Source organism: Varanus komodoensis, unplaced genomic scaffold (genome assembly GCF_004798865.1).
Source record: "Varanus komodoensis strain SLA01 unplaced genomic scaffold, ASM479886v1 scaffold3, whole genome shotgun sequence".
NCBI lineage: Eukaryota > Metazoa > Chordata > Lepidosauria > Squamata > Varanidae > Varanus > Varanus komodoensis.
The window spans coordinates 56,749,520-56,765,351 of NW_025335761.1; the positions used below are offsets into that span (position 1 = coordinate 56,749,520).

At 42.2% G+C, this 15,832-nt stretch overlaps 1 protein-coding gene across 2 annotated transcripts in view; it reads right to left on the minus strand.

The window, feature by feature from the left end:
* The window catches only part of ADSS1 (adenylosuccinate synthase 1), a 30,949-nt gene extending 23,083 nt beyond the window's left edge, over positions 1-7,866 (minus strand). The window contains exon 1 of one of the 2 annotated variants that reach the window (XM_044436000.1): positions 7,557-7,866. In XM_044436000.1, coding sequence (XP_044291935.1) covers positions 7,557-7,787 — 231 coding nt within the window. In that variant the 5' untranslated portion in view covers positions 7,788-7,866. Of the gene's footprint in view, positions 1-7,402; positions 7,426-7,556 lie in introns of those variants that run through there. The other variant, XM_044436003.1, reaches the window with a different exon arrangement.
* Between the last annotated feature and the right edge of the window lie 7,966 nt (positions 7,867-15,832).

Here is a 15,832-nt window from a genome sequence, read left to right on the forward strand (position 1 = left end):
TTCCATTATTACAGAAATTTCTATAGCCCTTGATGATTGGAATTTGGTCAGTTATATAGAAGGAAAACTTTCCTCCAAAACCCATACACAATACAAGTATACTAAATCAGGACAAAAATAAACAGAAAAAAGCACCAAGATCATAAACGCCAGATTAAAACAATCAGCAGGGCTAAAATCAAGAGTAAAATAGTGGGAACAGAACAGTCCGTGACAAAGCAAGCACTCAGTGGATCTGTCTGGGGAGATCATTCTCTAATCAAGAAGACACCACCAAGAGGACACCACCTTGACAGGCACCTGGTTTACAAGGTGAGGATATGAAGTGGGAGTGTGGCAATTCCCTCTTTTTAATAGGCAGCTCTTACACAGAAGTACAGAAACATTATTCTATGAGGAAACAGCCTTAAGGAGATTTGGGGGCCTCTTCTAGACTGCCAGTCCCTTCCTCAGTTCCATTTTTTCTGCATCTGTCCCTTAGCAACCGTTGGGTGCAGTCTTTCCGGAACACTGCTATTTTATTGCTAGACTGATTTGACCTTTACTTGGAATCAATAAATCTTAAGCAATTATTAACCGGTAAATTCAATCCCTGGAAATCCCTCCTCATTGACTGCCCTAAAACTAGTATCTAGCAATCAGAATTCATGGAAGTTTTGCCTTTTGACATCAACAGAATTGCATTTACTGAAACTAACTTTTTTTCTTCAAATGAATAGGTAGAATATAAAGAACAAATGCTTCCTACTGTTGTTGCTGAATCTCTCTGGCTCAGTAACAATAACCACAATGAAACAAGAATTGCAGTTTTTCTTTTACTCTTTTCTTACAATAATTCCTCTTTAGACACACTTTACACATTCAAGGTCTCTTTTATGTTTTAAATGAACAGCACTTGTATGTGCGTACAGCCAATCAAGGGGATGTCTGAATAAGTCTGTCCTTTTAAGAGGAGAAAAAAGGATGAAAATATTCCTAAAACAAGACTTCTTTACTGAACTGTACAGCACCTGCTTCATACCCCAAGGAAGTTTAGTCCTTTCTTGAGCTAGGAATCAGCACAAACAAAAATGCCAAATCTAAATTATTACAGAAGTGAAGGACAGCCTGGTTTTGATGCTAGTTGTAACTGGATACTAGTTTAAAAAAAAAATAAACAGAAGAAAATCTAGTCCAAGACTCGGTTCACTGTTAGAGATTACATAAATCATGTCCTTTGTGGTTGTTATATCTGCAAATCAGATGAAAAGGTTACACCACGCAGAACACATACTCGATTTCAATAGCTCTTATCCACTTTCTCTCACACACATTGCCATGAGCAGCGTAGCAGCTTGGATTAAAAGGCCCTGGAAAAATGCCCCCGTGTTCTTTCGCCACCTTACAGCAAGGAAGTTCTTACACGAGGAAATGATCTTAGCCAGTCCCTTGCCTGCAAGTTATCAGAAAAGCAAACAAGCAGGATAAAGCACTGCTCATGTGAACTTCATTTTCAGTGTGCGTTTCTCCGATTGTTTCCTCAGGATAATAAAGTTGGTTTCCCATGAAGGGCATCCAAAGCCTGCCTTGTTTTTCTTACAGAGCTTTGGTAACTTTAAACTTGACCTTCTCATATAATGCTGGTGATCCTGGAAAGATTTTATCAGTACCCAAAGGAGAAGCCCAAGTTTAAAATAGCAATGTCACCATGTAGATTTAAATCCTCCACAGATGCAGGGCCTCCCAAAAGTGAGGGCCATTCTTCAGGGGCACAAGAACAGAGGAAGATCAAAGGTGGATCAGACCATCTAGGCCGGCATTCTGAGTGCACAGTGACCAACCAGCTGCCCAACGGAAACCCAGGAGCAAGACAAGAGCACATCCGCCTCCTCCCAGCCACATTTCCCAGAAACTGAAGCACTTAAACATGCTGACAGCTAGTGTGGTGGACTTGTTGCTGTTGGCCTGGGCGCAGGAGATCCAGGTTCTGAAGCATGAAGCTCTCAGGGCGAATTTGGGCCAGTCACAGACTCAGACTAACCTCTCTCACTGGGTAGTGGTGGTGGTTCTGAGGATAAAGTGGCCAGTAGGAGAATCCCGTAGGCCACTTGGGATTCCTTGCAAGAACATGAATGTAATAATAATGCAGCCCCTGATACAAGTAAATGCTACACAGATGCTTGCAAACTTTTTAACAGCTTTGAAAAGCTTACACAAAAGGAACACTCTTCGGAATGGTTTCCGTGGCAAGTTTTACAGTCCTCTAGCCATTAAAAAACCTGGCTAGTTTTATTTTATACCCTTACTTCAGTCATAATCTTTGCTATGCTAATTTATAGCAACCATACTGCAATGGTTCAGGGTGGCATCCTCAGACGGTGAACACCCAGATCGAAATCTTCACTCAGCTTTGAGACTCACCTGGTAGCCATGGGCTTAGTCACCACTGTTGTGAAGAAAAAGTGCAGGGGTGGAAGAATAATAAATACATAAAGTTACCTTTAAAATGTATTCACACTCTGCAAGCCTTTTCAACGTTCCTGCTTTAGTAAAGGGCCCATAATTATATAAAGAAAATAGACTGAAACAAGAAACATCTCTTCCAATATTTACCTACAAAGATATTACAATCACAGTCTAAGGCCTTCTCAAGGGGCCCCCACCAACAGGTGTGGCTACAAGAGAGGGCCTTTTTAGTGACGGCATCCTACCTATGGAATGCTCACCCTGGCAAACCTTGTGGGGCACCTACACTCTGATCTTTCCTGTACCTTTTTATTCTTCCAGGCATTTAAAAATGTTTTAATACTCTATTCTTCTGCTGCTTTGCATTTAGCTTCATGTAGTTATGTTATTTTTTGAGGTTGGTTTTATTCTGTGGTGTTGTTTTAATATTTGTATGTGTTTAGTGTGCTGCACACACCAGGAAAACACTGGCTGTTGGTTTCAAAGTATGACAAATAAAAATATAAATGCTTAATTCCATAAATGTACACCTACATCATGCCGCCTACTCATTTTGTTTTCCATACACTGCTTTCCACATAGTTAAAAGACTGAAACCTTCTTGAAGAAATGTAAATTTTTTAAATATAGATGCTAATGTTACTCTGCCTCACCTTGTATAAACTACACAACCAGCTCAAAGGTACCAGATTTGGACCATCTTCAAAGGGCTCTCAATAAAGGGTCAGTTATTACAGAAAAATCATGCTTTAATCAAATCAAAATGAATTTCCATTATGCTTGGTGGGACATTCTCAGGTACACAGGATTGTGGCCTCAACTTATTACTGGACTTTCCCTACCATGGTTGATTCCATCATGGCTTTCCATCCCTGAAGCACTGAAATGTCTTCGTGCCTGAAGAACACCAGTGACAGGCAAAATAGATGGCACACTTACAAATACCTAGGAATTCTACGTTTTATTTAACTTGTGTTGAAGGACCACATACTTTCCAGTGTTCTTCTTAAATGTTTTCCAGGGTTATTTGAAACATTTAGAATGCACATATAACAACCTCATAATCAATGCTGGTCAGTTTTCATTTGCACAGAAAAACCACATGGTGCTCAAAAGCCAGAAATCTGTTTCCACCCTCAATCCTGACATTTTGTAAAATGGCATTATGTTGACTACCTTCCAAACGTCTCATGTTATCTATACTGCTTGAACAATCTTCTGCTTGAGCCACAGGCCGCCTTCCCCTTGCTGTCCACCACCATGCACCACAGCCCATATCCGCTCTGTCCCCCAGTCCATCAGAGCAGACTGTGGAAAGTGGTGAGAAAAGGAGAAATCCAATGGTTTCTGTTCTACCAGCAGACTGCCAGTGTCTGATCCAACCCTGTAGCTTCATCTTAGTGACAACTTGGTGATTTTTGAGTTGTTCTGGAAGGCAGCTCCCATCATACTTTTAACCCTTGGATGGATGTCGCTCAGGGCCTTTTAATGAATGCCAGTTAACCGTACCACTTCCCTTGAAGTATCTCACATATCCTATGCAAGTTTAGACAGAAAGACCTTTTTCTGTGTAAGCATGCATAGCTCTGTGGAATTTGTTCTCCAGTTATAAAACACACACACACACACACCCCTCCCAAGCATGGTTCTGGTGTATTTGCTCAACATCCCCAAGCAAGACCACCTCAAAAGATGCAGCTGGTTTCTCAGTGCTGGCTAGAAAACACAAGGACTTTTAATGTTTTTATTTGTATTTTATTCAATGTGTACCTTTTATCTTTTTAAAACTTAAAATGAGTTAAAGAAAATACTGCCAAAACCATGGTTCACTTGAGTTGTTGTCAACCTGTATTCATTAGATTCAGAGACTGCATTCTTTCTTATTCTTCTTTGGAGAAGATTTCCACTTCCTAAAAGGAAGTCTCACCATTTATAGCTTTCTTAACTTTACCACCTGCCTTCCTCTTAGGAGTAGTTTGAATCTTTATCTGTGCTATGGAATCTATTGGAGCTTCTTATTGTAGCTTCAAACAACATCCCAAGCATCTTGAAGCAGCTCATTTGGTTCTTCCCTTCTACCTGTCCCCTCAGTTTTAGGAAATTGCCCTGGAACATGTTTCAGCTCGTTCTGGAATAGATCTTAACATCCTGTAAACTGATACTGACTTCCATGGTACTTGCAACCAGGTAAATCTGAATGCCAGGATTACAGCCTTAACATTATTTGTCAAATAAAAAGAAAGCATTATAACTGACGCTCAGGAAGTACCCTACACAGGTCTTTGCAATGGAAAAGTTTTAAACAAATTCAGAAGCATTTTAACACATACATACTCGTCCAAGTATTAGTTTACTGACAGTAAACACCCCCAGATCATTAAAACATTCCAGGATTAGTGGGTTAAAAAGAATTCCCAGATGGAAATCAAATCACTGATGACATAGAAATATCTCAGGAGAGAAACTTTTTAAAAAAGCTAATCCATTGGGTGGCCTCTCTGAAAAGGAGACAGTTGCTCTCATAGAAAGTTTTGAATATTTGTTGGTCTGATGCAAAACTGCTTCTGAATTGCAATGTTACTTTTATTATTACATTGATTTATATTTTGCCTTTTTTCCTCTTGTCAGGAACCAAAGGTAGCTTCCATAGCTCCATTTTATCCTCACAACACCCACCCTGTGAGGTTGGTAGGACCGAGAGTCTGACTGGCCCAAATTATTCATGGCTGAGTAGGGACTAGTACCCAGATCTCCTAAGTCCCAGTTCTGCAGCCTAAACACTACACCACATTGGCTCCCCATTAAGCTTCACTGAGCTACAGCCACTGAGCTTCATGGACAAATGTGGACAAGAAGCCAGATCGCCCAGGTCCCGAGTCCAACATTCAAACCAGCACACCACATTAAAGCTTTTACGTTTTACAAAATGACAGATCTAGTCTATTCGACTTTTTAAAAACCAGCCAGAGGGGGGCAGTGGAGAGAGAGCAGGGCCAGAATGGGGAGAGGAGGAATCCTTCATCATGATCCAACATTCCTGCCCAACCCCCCAAGAACTGGCAGCTTTTCTCCAGCATCAAATAGGAGATTTTGTGGCAATTTCACTTGCAGCAGAAGGTGAATGGAATAACATCCCCTCCTTACATACTGTCCTTTATTTTCTACAGATACTTACAAGGCAAACACACATCTCGCATATCTTGTTTGGTTTACAGTCAATCAGCATGTAGGAAGGCTTACACACATATGCTATAAATATGCTGTAGGCTATGCTTCAATGTAAAGGACTGAACTAGATGGCCGATGCCGTCCTTCTTAGGAGAAGCACAGAAGAATTACTTTGGATCTTTTTTAAATAGAAAAGTAACTTTACTATATCAAGTACCTAGAATTGCCATAACCAGAACGGGAAACAAACTAAACGAGAAATAGGGACAGGCATCTCCATTGACTGGTCTGCTGTACTCATATATTAAGCCAGGTCATAGGGGCAAGGACCTAGATCATGGGCGAAGGGGGCTGCATGCGCCTCTTTTCAACAGCATCATCGCCTCCCTGTATTCTGTTGCTATGGAGCTTTCGGTCCAGCACAAAGGATCTTCAGCAACGGAATGCACAGAGGAAGGAGAACTCCATTCCCTTCTCTCCTGCATTGTTTTTATCCCAGTCTGTGCATTTTTACCTCCCCCTTCCCTGAGGTGGCTCAAAACAGAGGATTTTACCCTCACAACAACCCTGTGGGTAGGGAGTGGGCGAGGCAAGGTCTCCCCAGGGCTGGGGGCCTGACACAGCCATTAATATGACATTGGCTCGGTTGGAACCTCCCACGCTGCTGTGTGTGTGGAGGAAGCAGCCAGCTAAGCCAGCCAACATGCCCACCTCTAAGAAAGCACGAGCCTTTCTGGCAAGGCAAAGCCAGGCCACGAGAAACTCCGCTGTGCTTCCCTGGTCACCTTCAGCAACCTTCTCTTGCAGGCGGCCATCACCCGACACCTGCTCTGCAAGCGCCTGCCCCCTGCAGATGCACCACTGTCCAGACACACACCATGCTTGTCTGGACCTCAGGGATCTTATGTCATTTATCGCCAAGGGTCAGCTATTTCTATATATAGGTCCAGACCTGGTTTTTTTCTACCCAGGAGGCATTCAGTCTGCAACCACTCTTAAAGGGCCCCGCTCTCTACTCTGCTGCAGCCATCACTCAAGGCAAGGATGGGGAAAGTGGCAAAATAAGGGGCAGGGGGAGAAGAAACCGAAGATGACAAGGTGGGGTGGAAAGACAGACAGGAAAAGATGTGAAATACCACAATGGTGAGTGATTAGAGAAAAGAGTTCAAACCATCCCTACGAGGCCATGGGCTAGTCACAGGCTCTTGACCTAGCCTACCCCACAAGGCTGTTCTGAGGATAAAACCAGGTGGGAACCATATGACATTAAGTCCTCCTTGGAAGGACAGGATAGAAATGTGACCAATAGAAAGGTTAAACCACTAAAAGATGACAGCAAGCAGCGGGGGCGGGTAGGAATGCTGAAAAAGGAAACCAAATAAGTAACAAAAGGAAAAGAGGTCACTCAAGAAGATAACTGAGGTGGAAAACTGATAGATCACAAGGCCCAGGCCTGGGAACCTCCTAGCCCTCAGTGAGACTTGATGGGGGTGGGAAAGAGAAGTCAGAAAATGCTTCAAAGGAACTGAAGGACCAAATTAGTCTGTCGGAGGGAAAAAAAACATGAAAAAGAACAAGAGCGGGGATCTTTAGATCTGCAGGTGATGTTGGACTCCAAATCCCATCACCACAGACAACAAAAGGTCAATAAGAGGTTGCAGGAGAGCAGCCTAACAGCAGGCCTCCCCCACCCCTGAGTTAGAGGAAAGGACTTGCTAATACAGCTGCTATCTTTTTGTCAGTCCCCCATAGCTGCGCACTTCATGCCCCTTCAACCACAGCAACGTACAGACATTCGCTTCTCCCAGCTGCGCAAAGCTCAGCTGCAGGTCGAGACGACGCTCTTCAAGGCACAGCAGCAGGTGCCGGTGGGTAAGATGGCAACCCGAGAACAGCCCGGGAGAGGAGCTGCTGCTGCTGGCACGGCCACGGCCGCCACCCACCTGGCACCTGCAGACGACGTCGGCCTCGGTGGCTAGGAGATCCACCACCTTGCCTTTGCCTTCGTCCCCCCATTGCGCGCCCAGTACCACCGTCACCCGGTTGCCGCCCGGCTCGCTCCGCAGCCGCTTCAGGCCGCCGCCCGCTGCAGCCGCCGGGTGAGGGGCGCGGTCGTTGGACGCCGCCGCGGCTGCAGCCGCGGCCGCCGCTGTCGCCGATCGGGTGCCCGACATCGCGGATGAAGGCGCGTGCCTGATCGACCGAGCCGCCGCTTGCCAGCTCCAACCCACCCCCGCACGACCGTCTGTGTATTCACTAGCCCGCGCTTCGCCTTTTAAGGGAGCCCCGGACCAATCGGTGCGGCCAGCGCCGTGACGTCAGGCGGGGGCTGGAAGAGGGGCGTAGAGGCCTCGCGCGGTTTGAGCGGCGTGGGGGGCGTGGCCAGCAGCGGGGCGGGGCTTGTTGCGCGGCGGTGGCTCCGTGGGGCGGTTCCAGGGCGGACCTGCTCCCTTGCAGAGAGAGAACAGGCGCTGTGGCGGTTCTGCCATAGGCTCATAAATATTAAAAGAAAACTCTTTCGAAAGCACACACGTTCACTCTACCTACCTAAGGTAAAGTGGAAACCTCCTTGATTCAGGGTCCAGGAGCATCTTGCTCGCTCGCTTCTCTCACACAGCCAGGAAACGAGTGTAAGGAAGTCCAGATGTTTCAGGTTTTCCTTGTAGCATGCAATGCACTCGGAAACCAGAACATTCTCTTTGTGGGATGCGCGTGGTCAGCAAACCATGGTTGGTTAGCATGGCTGCGGTCTGACAGACAGGATCACCCACTTTGCAACAATGCGGGGTTCCAACAGGACCTCCAGACTCACCCCATTGTGTCAGCAAGACTTCCTGAATGCTAGCCCCACCTTTTCCAGTGGCGCTTACTTCCAGGGTGAAGGACTGCTGCCCTTAGACCAGACTTTATTTATTTATACACGTATTTATAGGCTGTCTATAACTGCCGAGGTCTTACTAGTTGGGCTTACTTGGCAACATGGCTCCCTCCAGGTGTTTCCCAAAGCAACTCATCTCTCAGTGGGTACAGCCAACACCATTTTGGCCATGAACAATGGGAATTGCCATCCAATGCACCTGGAAGGTAGCAGGTGGCAGAGACTGCCCTAGGCACATATTGTCTCTCAGCCCCAATATGGAGTAAGCACCAATTGCCTTAGTCAGGGATGCTGTGAGAGATACAGAAAGATCACACATGGCAAGGACTTTGAATGTTACAAAATGTTATTCAAGTAGCAGGCGTATAGTGGGAAGGGGAAGACAACTGTTCCCTGAGGCATGTGCCAAGACATTCACTGAGGTGTGGCTAAGGCTGGACCTTGGCCTGAGGAAAAGGGAACCTCTTTGTGCAAATTTGCTTTGGGTTCTCAGTCACATGGGCTGAAGTCATTTTAGGCGTCATTCGTGAGATTCATCTGAAATAGCGCAAAGACAGCAGAGATGTTGTGACCTACTCCAACCCTGTAGTAAACCATCCCGAGACGTCTAAGTATGGGATGGTATAGAAAAGTTTTAAATGAATAAATAAACCCCTTTCATGTAGCACAGCACATTAACATGCAGAGAAAGCAACCAGAATCCACAGGATACTCCCCAAGGTTGCTGCTTTTCATAGGTACCATTCTTGGCTTTGAACTTGTTTCCCTGTCATTGTTTATAGGCCTTTTTGTCACTGGGCCTTTCAGGTGTGAATGGTGGAAGCAAGGCCAGGTGGCCTGGTCAGAAGGCCTCACTTGCGATATGGTGGCTCCAGGGGAGAAAGCCAATCAGTTCCCAGGTTCCTGTTTTGAATGTAGCATTGATGTGCACACACTGCTTTCTATTTTAAAGCCATGACATTGACAACTCTGCTTTTTTTCACCCCTGCAGGAAGTCCTTCTACAAAAGTGAGATGAAATTGACAATTGTAGTGTCAATTGAACATGCAAGCTGCAGCAGGTGGGTACCAGGTCTTGGCATGTCATCAAGCTAACCTAGACATCTTGGGTTATGCAAGAGCTAAACAGGTTGTTGCTGCTTGCATATTCAAAATGCTGGCCTGCGTGTGTCACAACCTACTTTGACCTGAAGCCATGGTGAACCACAGGGATCATACAAACCTGAACTCTGTCTGTTAGAGTTGGCTGGTTCTCATACATTGTGTTTTCCCAGGCAACCACAATGGGTTGGTTCTGTTTTTTTTCTTCTTCTCCCAGTTCCTTAAGGAGAACTCAATAAAGGTGAATCCAATCCATATTTAGTGTGGTGGCAAGCACGGAGTTGGAGGCACTTTTTTTGTCTAAACATGCATTCTTAGAACATCTTGTCCTGCTTTTCTTATTTGCAAGACCAACAATATTACCTCAGAAATCATGGTTGAAATACTGTTGATGGTGACTATTGCATGGTGGTAAAATAATTAATTCTTTTGATTTAGGGCAAAAGTTGAAACATGTGTTTACCATTACAAAGAGACTAACAAAGAACAATTTAATAAACACACGGCATTAGTTCATGCAACGTAGTTTAAACATTTTGAATCCCATTTGTAACATTCAGCACTCAATTAGCACTTGCTTTTGAAAACAAAGATTGTGCAAAGAAGTGGAAAAGTATATTCTGAAACAAATGATTTTAGGACTGCACTTTTAAGCCATTACTAAATTTAAAAGCTAAGTAAAAGGTCTTATTGAAACCTGTATAGGGTAGGAGATGGGAAACCTACAAGAAGAAAACAGGAAGAATAACGCATTTTCTTGTGATAACATATACCTGGTTTTCAACTAATTTTAGCTCTTTTAAGTGGTCCAGTTTACCAATATGGCACAGCCGCAATTCCCCACAGGCCGTGCATCTAGCATTCCACCTTAGGTCATCATGGCCTTGGAAAGAAATATCCTTATGACCTTATCTGGGAAAACAGTAATGAGAAAACAGACTTCTCTTGGACTGAACTACTAACTCTAACATTAAGTTGGTTGCCAAGATATTCGCCTTTTTAGAATCACATTGACGTCCTTCTGTTTTCAGTGTATAATTTAAAGGGTCAAATAATCTTTGTAGACCAATTGAAATTTTACCAAAAGAAGGACTGGACATTTGGCCCTACTAAATTTTGCAAGTCTTGCACCAGTTTAAATCCTGTGCAATTCAAGTCACAATGATGAGTGAAGATTCTGTATTGATACCCAGCTTTTCATCAGTTTGAGTATCTTTCTCCCTCTTGGATAATTAATACGACTGATATAATTGTACTGATATAATATCACATATTATCCTCTTGGATAATATGTGATATTATATCAGTAAAATTTACAGCCAAATGTCCAGAACAAACTAGGTTGCTGTTGTATACTTGCTCATAATGCCATTTCTTTTACTCATTACTTGGGCAATCATACATTAAAGATTTTGTTCTTGTTAAAATGAAAAAAGATGCAGATAATTGAAAAAATTAACTGGTAAGGCACAGACGCATAATCAAGTACCCACCTTCATAATCCTTCTGTAAAAGATTAGCTCTTCCCACTTAAATTAGCTGGGAAAATAACTGATTGGAAATGGGACATTATTTCCATCTATAAATAAAAAATGAAGAACAAGGTTAAAAAAAAACCTTGGAAAATGTCAACCTTGATGCACTAACTGCTTGTTTACCATATAAATATTTATGTTTAAGGAACAGGTTCACGCTTACACCTACCGATTTTGTAGGAAAGGTTTTTTATAGTATTATGTAGAATTAACCAGCTTTTCATTGCTGAAAGCCTTTATTCAATGAGGCATATCCTGTCTTGCAACTCCTTTTCAAACTTTGGGAGGAAAAAAATAATCAAGTATAAACATCTCATAGTTGTATCTTGTGATATTATATCAGTACAACTTCATCTTGGAAAGAAAACAGAATGAGAACGCTGAAGAGCCGGAGTCTAGGTGTGTTTCCTTGGAAGAAAGTCCCATTAAACCCCTAGAACCTACAAACTTTGAACCTGTATAATAAAGCAAGTATGTTACCTATGAATCGAATTCACAAGGAAGCCCTAGAGAAGCAACCAGGTGGCAAGAAGCCGCCAGGTGATGGCAGCCGTATGCATTTTAACAGAAGCTACATCAGTCCAAGGACAGCCTCTTCTCAACACTTCCAGCCCGCTCAGTCACATACACCTTTCAGCTTAATAGGCTTCTCTACACAAGCCATGTATTTTATTTATTTATTTATTTATAAAATTTGTATGCCGTCCAATTACTTGTGTCTCTGGATGGCTTACAACATAGATAAATTGACCATCCACACTGGTTGCAAATTAATAAAATGCAACAATAAAATTCATATTTAATTAAAAATTAAAACATATTAAAATATTGATTAAATAAAAAGGTCTTGACCTGGCGCTGAAAAACATATAATGACGGTGCCAGGTGGACCTCTCTGGGGAGCGCATTCCATAGTCAGGGCGCCACCACAGAGAAGGCCCTCCTTTTATTTATTTATTTATTTATTAAAACATTTCTATGCCGCCCCTTGCCGAAGCCTCGGGGCAGCTTACAACACAATAAAATACAATAAAATACAAAAATAACTATATAAAATTAAAATTAACAATATAAAATAAATAAAAAATATAAAAGAAGTCGTCCCGGTCCCTCGCTCATGGAAAGCGCCGTGTCCCTTAGTTGGGTTTCCCCTCCTCCAGGGCCTCTCTTGTGTTTTCCACCCATTTCTGTGGTGGTGTTTGAAGCTGGGGGAATACGCTATTATCCCAAATGCCACAACGTGTCATTACCAAGAGTCTCTTGTGTTTATTGACAATGCTGCTCTGTACCACAGCACCACTTTGTGGCTGTGTAATAGAGCACACAGAAACATACAGGAGGCAGAAGATGCAAACCCCTAGAGAAAACGTCTCCTAAAGGACCTGCTGCTTCTCTTGCAAAGGAATCGGAAGAAGCAGCCTTGCTAAGGTGCTGGGTTAAAACGCCTCGTGTAGAAAAGCCCTGTTACCGCAAGAGAACAACAAGGACACGAGGTCCCTGGAGCATTGCAATCCTGAGAGGAGGCCGAAAGCAATGGTCAGAACTGCTCCCAGCAGCCACAGCCTTCTTGCCATGTGGAGATTCTCTTCCAGAGCTCCTGTGTAAGTTGAGGCGTAATGGGAGTGAACTAAAAAGCTGCATGCTCGGCTTCCATGCACCAATGGGACTCTGGAGAACTCTTTTCCGCCAGAAGTTTGACCCTACTGCCCAAAGAAGCTAATACTTGCAGTCAATATTTTTTATTATTTTTTATTTTCTTAACATATACAGGTACATAAAAGAAAATGTAGAACAGAAAAAAGAACAAATATAAACAGAACAAACTAAAGGTAAGCTAAGTTGCCAAGGGAACTTTAAACAAATACAGCCTATACATTCAATACCCAAGAACTAACTCTCTTCCTGTCTTTCCATGCTCTATGAGAGTTTACAGAAAAGAAATCATTAATCTGTGCAACAACAGACCTTCTAATCAGTCCAAGTTCTATTGCTTTCCTTTTTGTTTTCCAGACTCCCCTCAACTTCCATTAGTCATACTGAGCATAATAAAATTTCCATTTATCATTAAATTCTAACAGTCTTCTGTTTACATAGTTAACGTGACATCACAGCATATTCTGCTAATCTATTTCTCCATTCTGCAATTGTTGGGGGCTCTGGTGATTTCCATTTTGAAACTATTGTGGTTCTTGCTGCCATTGTCGTATACTTAAATAACCCTGATGTGTTTTTTAAAAGGGTCTCTGGCACGATTTTCAAAAGCATATACTTGGGACTCATAGGAAAGTGTATTTTAATACAGTCAATATGACAAAGTCGCTAAAGAAAAAATTGAAGGATGGATTGTCAAGTAATCACTCTTAAGAAGGTGGAACACCTGGTGTGTAACTATATTCACTGTTAAAATTAACAAGGTTTCTACATGAAACCTTGTAGCACAAAGCCAATGTTAATAATTACTGAAATTTAATGAGGAGCTGAGTTCATAAAAACTCCAAACTAATAGACCAAGAGGTGTAGCAATTCGTTTTACATGGCAGCTCTTTCTTTTTCAAGCAATTTCTTCTTCATTTCTGCCTTTGCTGCCTGTTCTCTCCTGATTTTCTTGCAATCCAACACACAAATTAAGAGAAAATAAAAGGTTGTTAAAATTCGATGTGGTGAACTCTGCTCTGTTTGAAACCCTCCAAAAACTATAAACACATTCTTGAAAGTGATACCTTATTACTTCAGCAATAATAACTAGGTTCAAAAACATTTACTGTAAATTGTATAAGATCAGGATGGGATACAGTTAAATAAAGCTGACTGGCAGTGGGTTCAGGGCAAAGAAAGAGGAAAATATTTCTTCACACAATTCCTTACTATTCTATGGAATTCATGACTGCTAACTATGGAGATATAATTACTTCCTACAGCTTTAGGTACTAAGTTTCTCCAGCCATTGTAAATCTCCTTCTTCATCTGTTATGGAAGCAGTTAAATTAGACAGCCATATAATCCATTCCTAAGCATCAGAACCCACATTTAAATAAACTGTGTGCGCTTTATTATAATCATGTATTTATATTAGTTCCTCGCACCAGGCAAAGGCCAGGATACATAGCTTCCCATTATGTATATATAAAGGCTTACACAGAAGAGTGTGTGACATTTTTCTGTCAGATGACCAAAATAACCGCACTTGTGCTACATTGCAATTCACTTTTTGAAACTTTCTCAAATTTTTAGAAGGGGTGAGTGCTTACACTAGACTGGGGAAGAGGAGGGAAAGACAAATGTATTCATTTCGACACACCTGTAAACTAACAACCATTATCTTTAGCAGTGACTATCCCTTCTTTCTTTTTTAAGGGATAGGTGAAAAATTAGTTGGGTTTGTATTTTAATGCAAACTTACCAAATTCAGATTCCCTGAACTAATGCACACATCAGAATGCACAAATAAGGAGATGTTAGCACTTCTGCAAATGTTGCTATGCAGTTCACAAATTTAAAAATGTGCAGGTGAGAGGAAAGTGCTTGTTGAAGGACTTCATTTTGAGAAATGCAAATGAAAACACGTACAATTCTTCCTGTGACTTTTTAAACATTGCAAAGTAATGTAGAAACAGAACAGAGTGAACTCAGAGCCGAACTCAGGCACACATGAAATGCATGGAAGTTTTCTTTTATAACTTCTTTTATATCTTTTATATTTTTTATTTATTTTATATTGTTAATTTTAATTTTATATTGTTATTTTTGTATTGTATTGTATTTCATTGTGTTGTAAGCCGCCCCGAGGCTTCGGCAAGGGGCGGCATAGAAATGTTCTAATAAATAAAAATAAATAAATAAGTGTGTGTGTACTGTACACAACACAACTCTACACATTGTCATCCTCCAAAGTGTCTTTCTTTTCAACTGTTTTCCAATCCAATTATCAAAAGATGCTAAATTTGGCGGTGGGGTGGGGGCACAGGTTGAAGACTTCCATCTCTACCTGCAAACATTTTATTGAAAGTTGTACAAATAAATGCCTGAAAACCACGTGGCTCTAAAATGACATGTTTAGAATGCACTGATTTTTTTTAAAATGATAGTTTGTGCAAGTTGACTTGATTCTACACAAATCACAAGTCACACCTGCATGGTTTTGGGTCCTAATTGTGCAAATTTCATTAGTAGTTAAATGAAATGTGTGCAAATTGTAGTCCGTCCTACACACAGGAGATAGTGGGCAAGCTCACCATACACCACAACAAGTTGGCACCAGCACATGTGTTCTGACTGAGACTCAGTTTCAGAATAAGGTTAGGAACACCTGGGTACCTGTGCATACTAGAAACATTCAAGATGCGGCTGGACAGAGAGCTAAGAGGGTTTAACCTGGAGTCCTGCATTGTGCAGGTGGGTGGACCTGATGGGTTCTTGGCTTCTTTTTTGATCGTGTTGGCAAGGGTGGGCTTCAGTCCATCCAAACTAAGAAGAATCTTGGGATTGTTGTAGATCGGGAGTTGAATATGAGTCAACAATGTGATGTAGCTGCAAAAAAGACATGCTATTTGAGGCTGCATTAATATCATTTCCAAATCATGTGAAATTCTTGTTTCCCTTTACTCAGCACTGGTTAGGCCACATCTGGGCTACTGTGTCCATTTCTGGGCACCACAGTTGATGAAAGGTGCAGATAAGCTGGAAGGGGTTCAGAGGAGGGCAGCAAG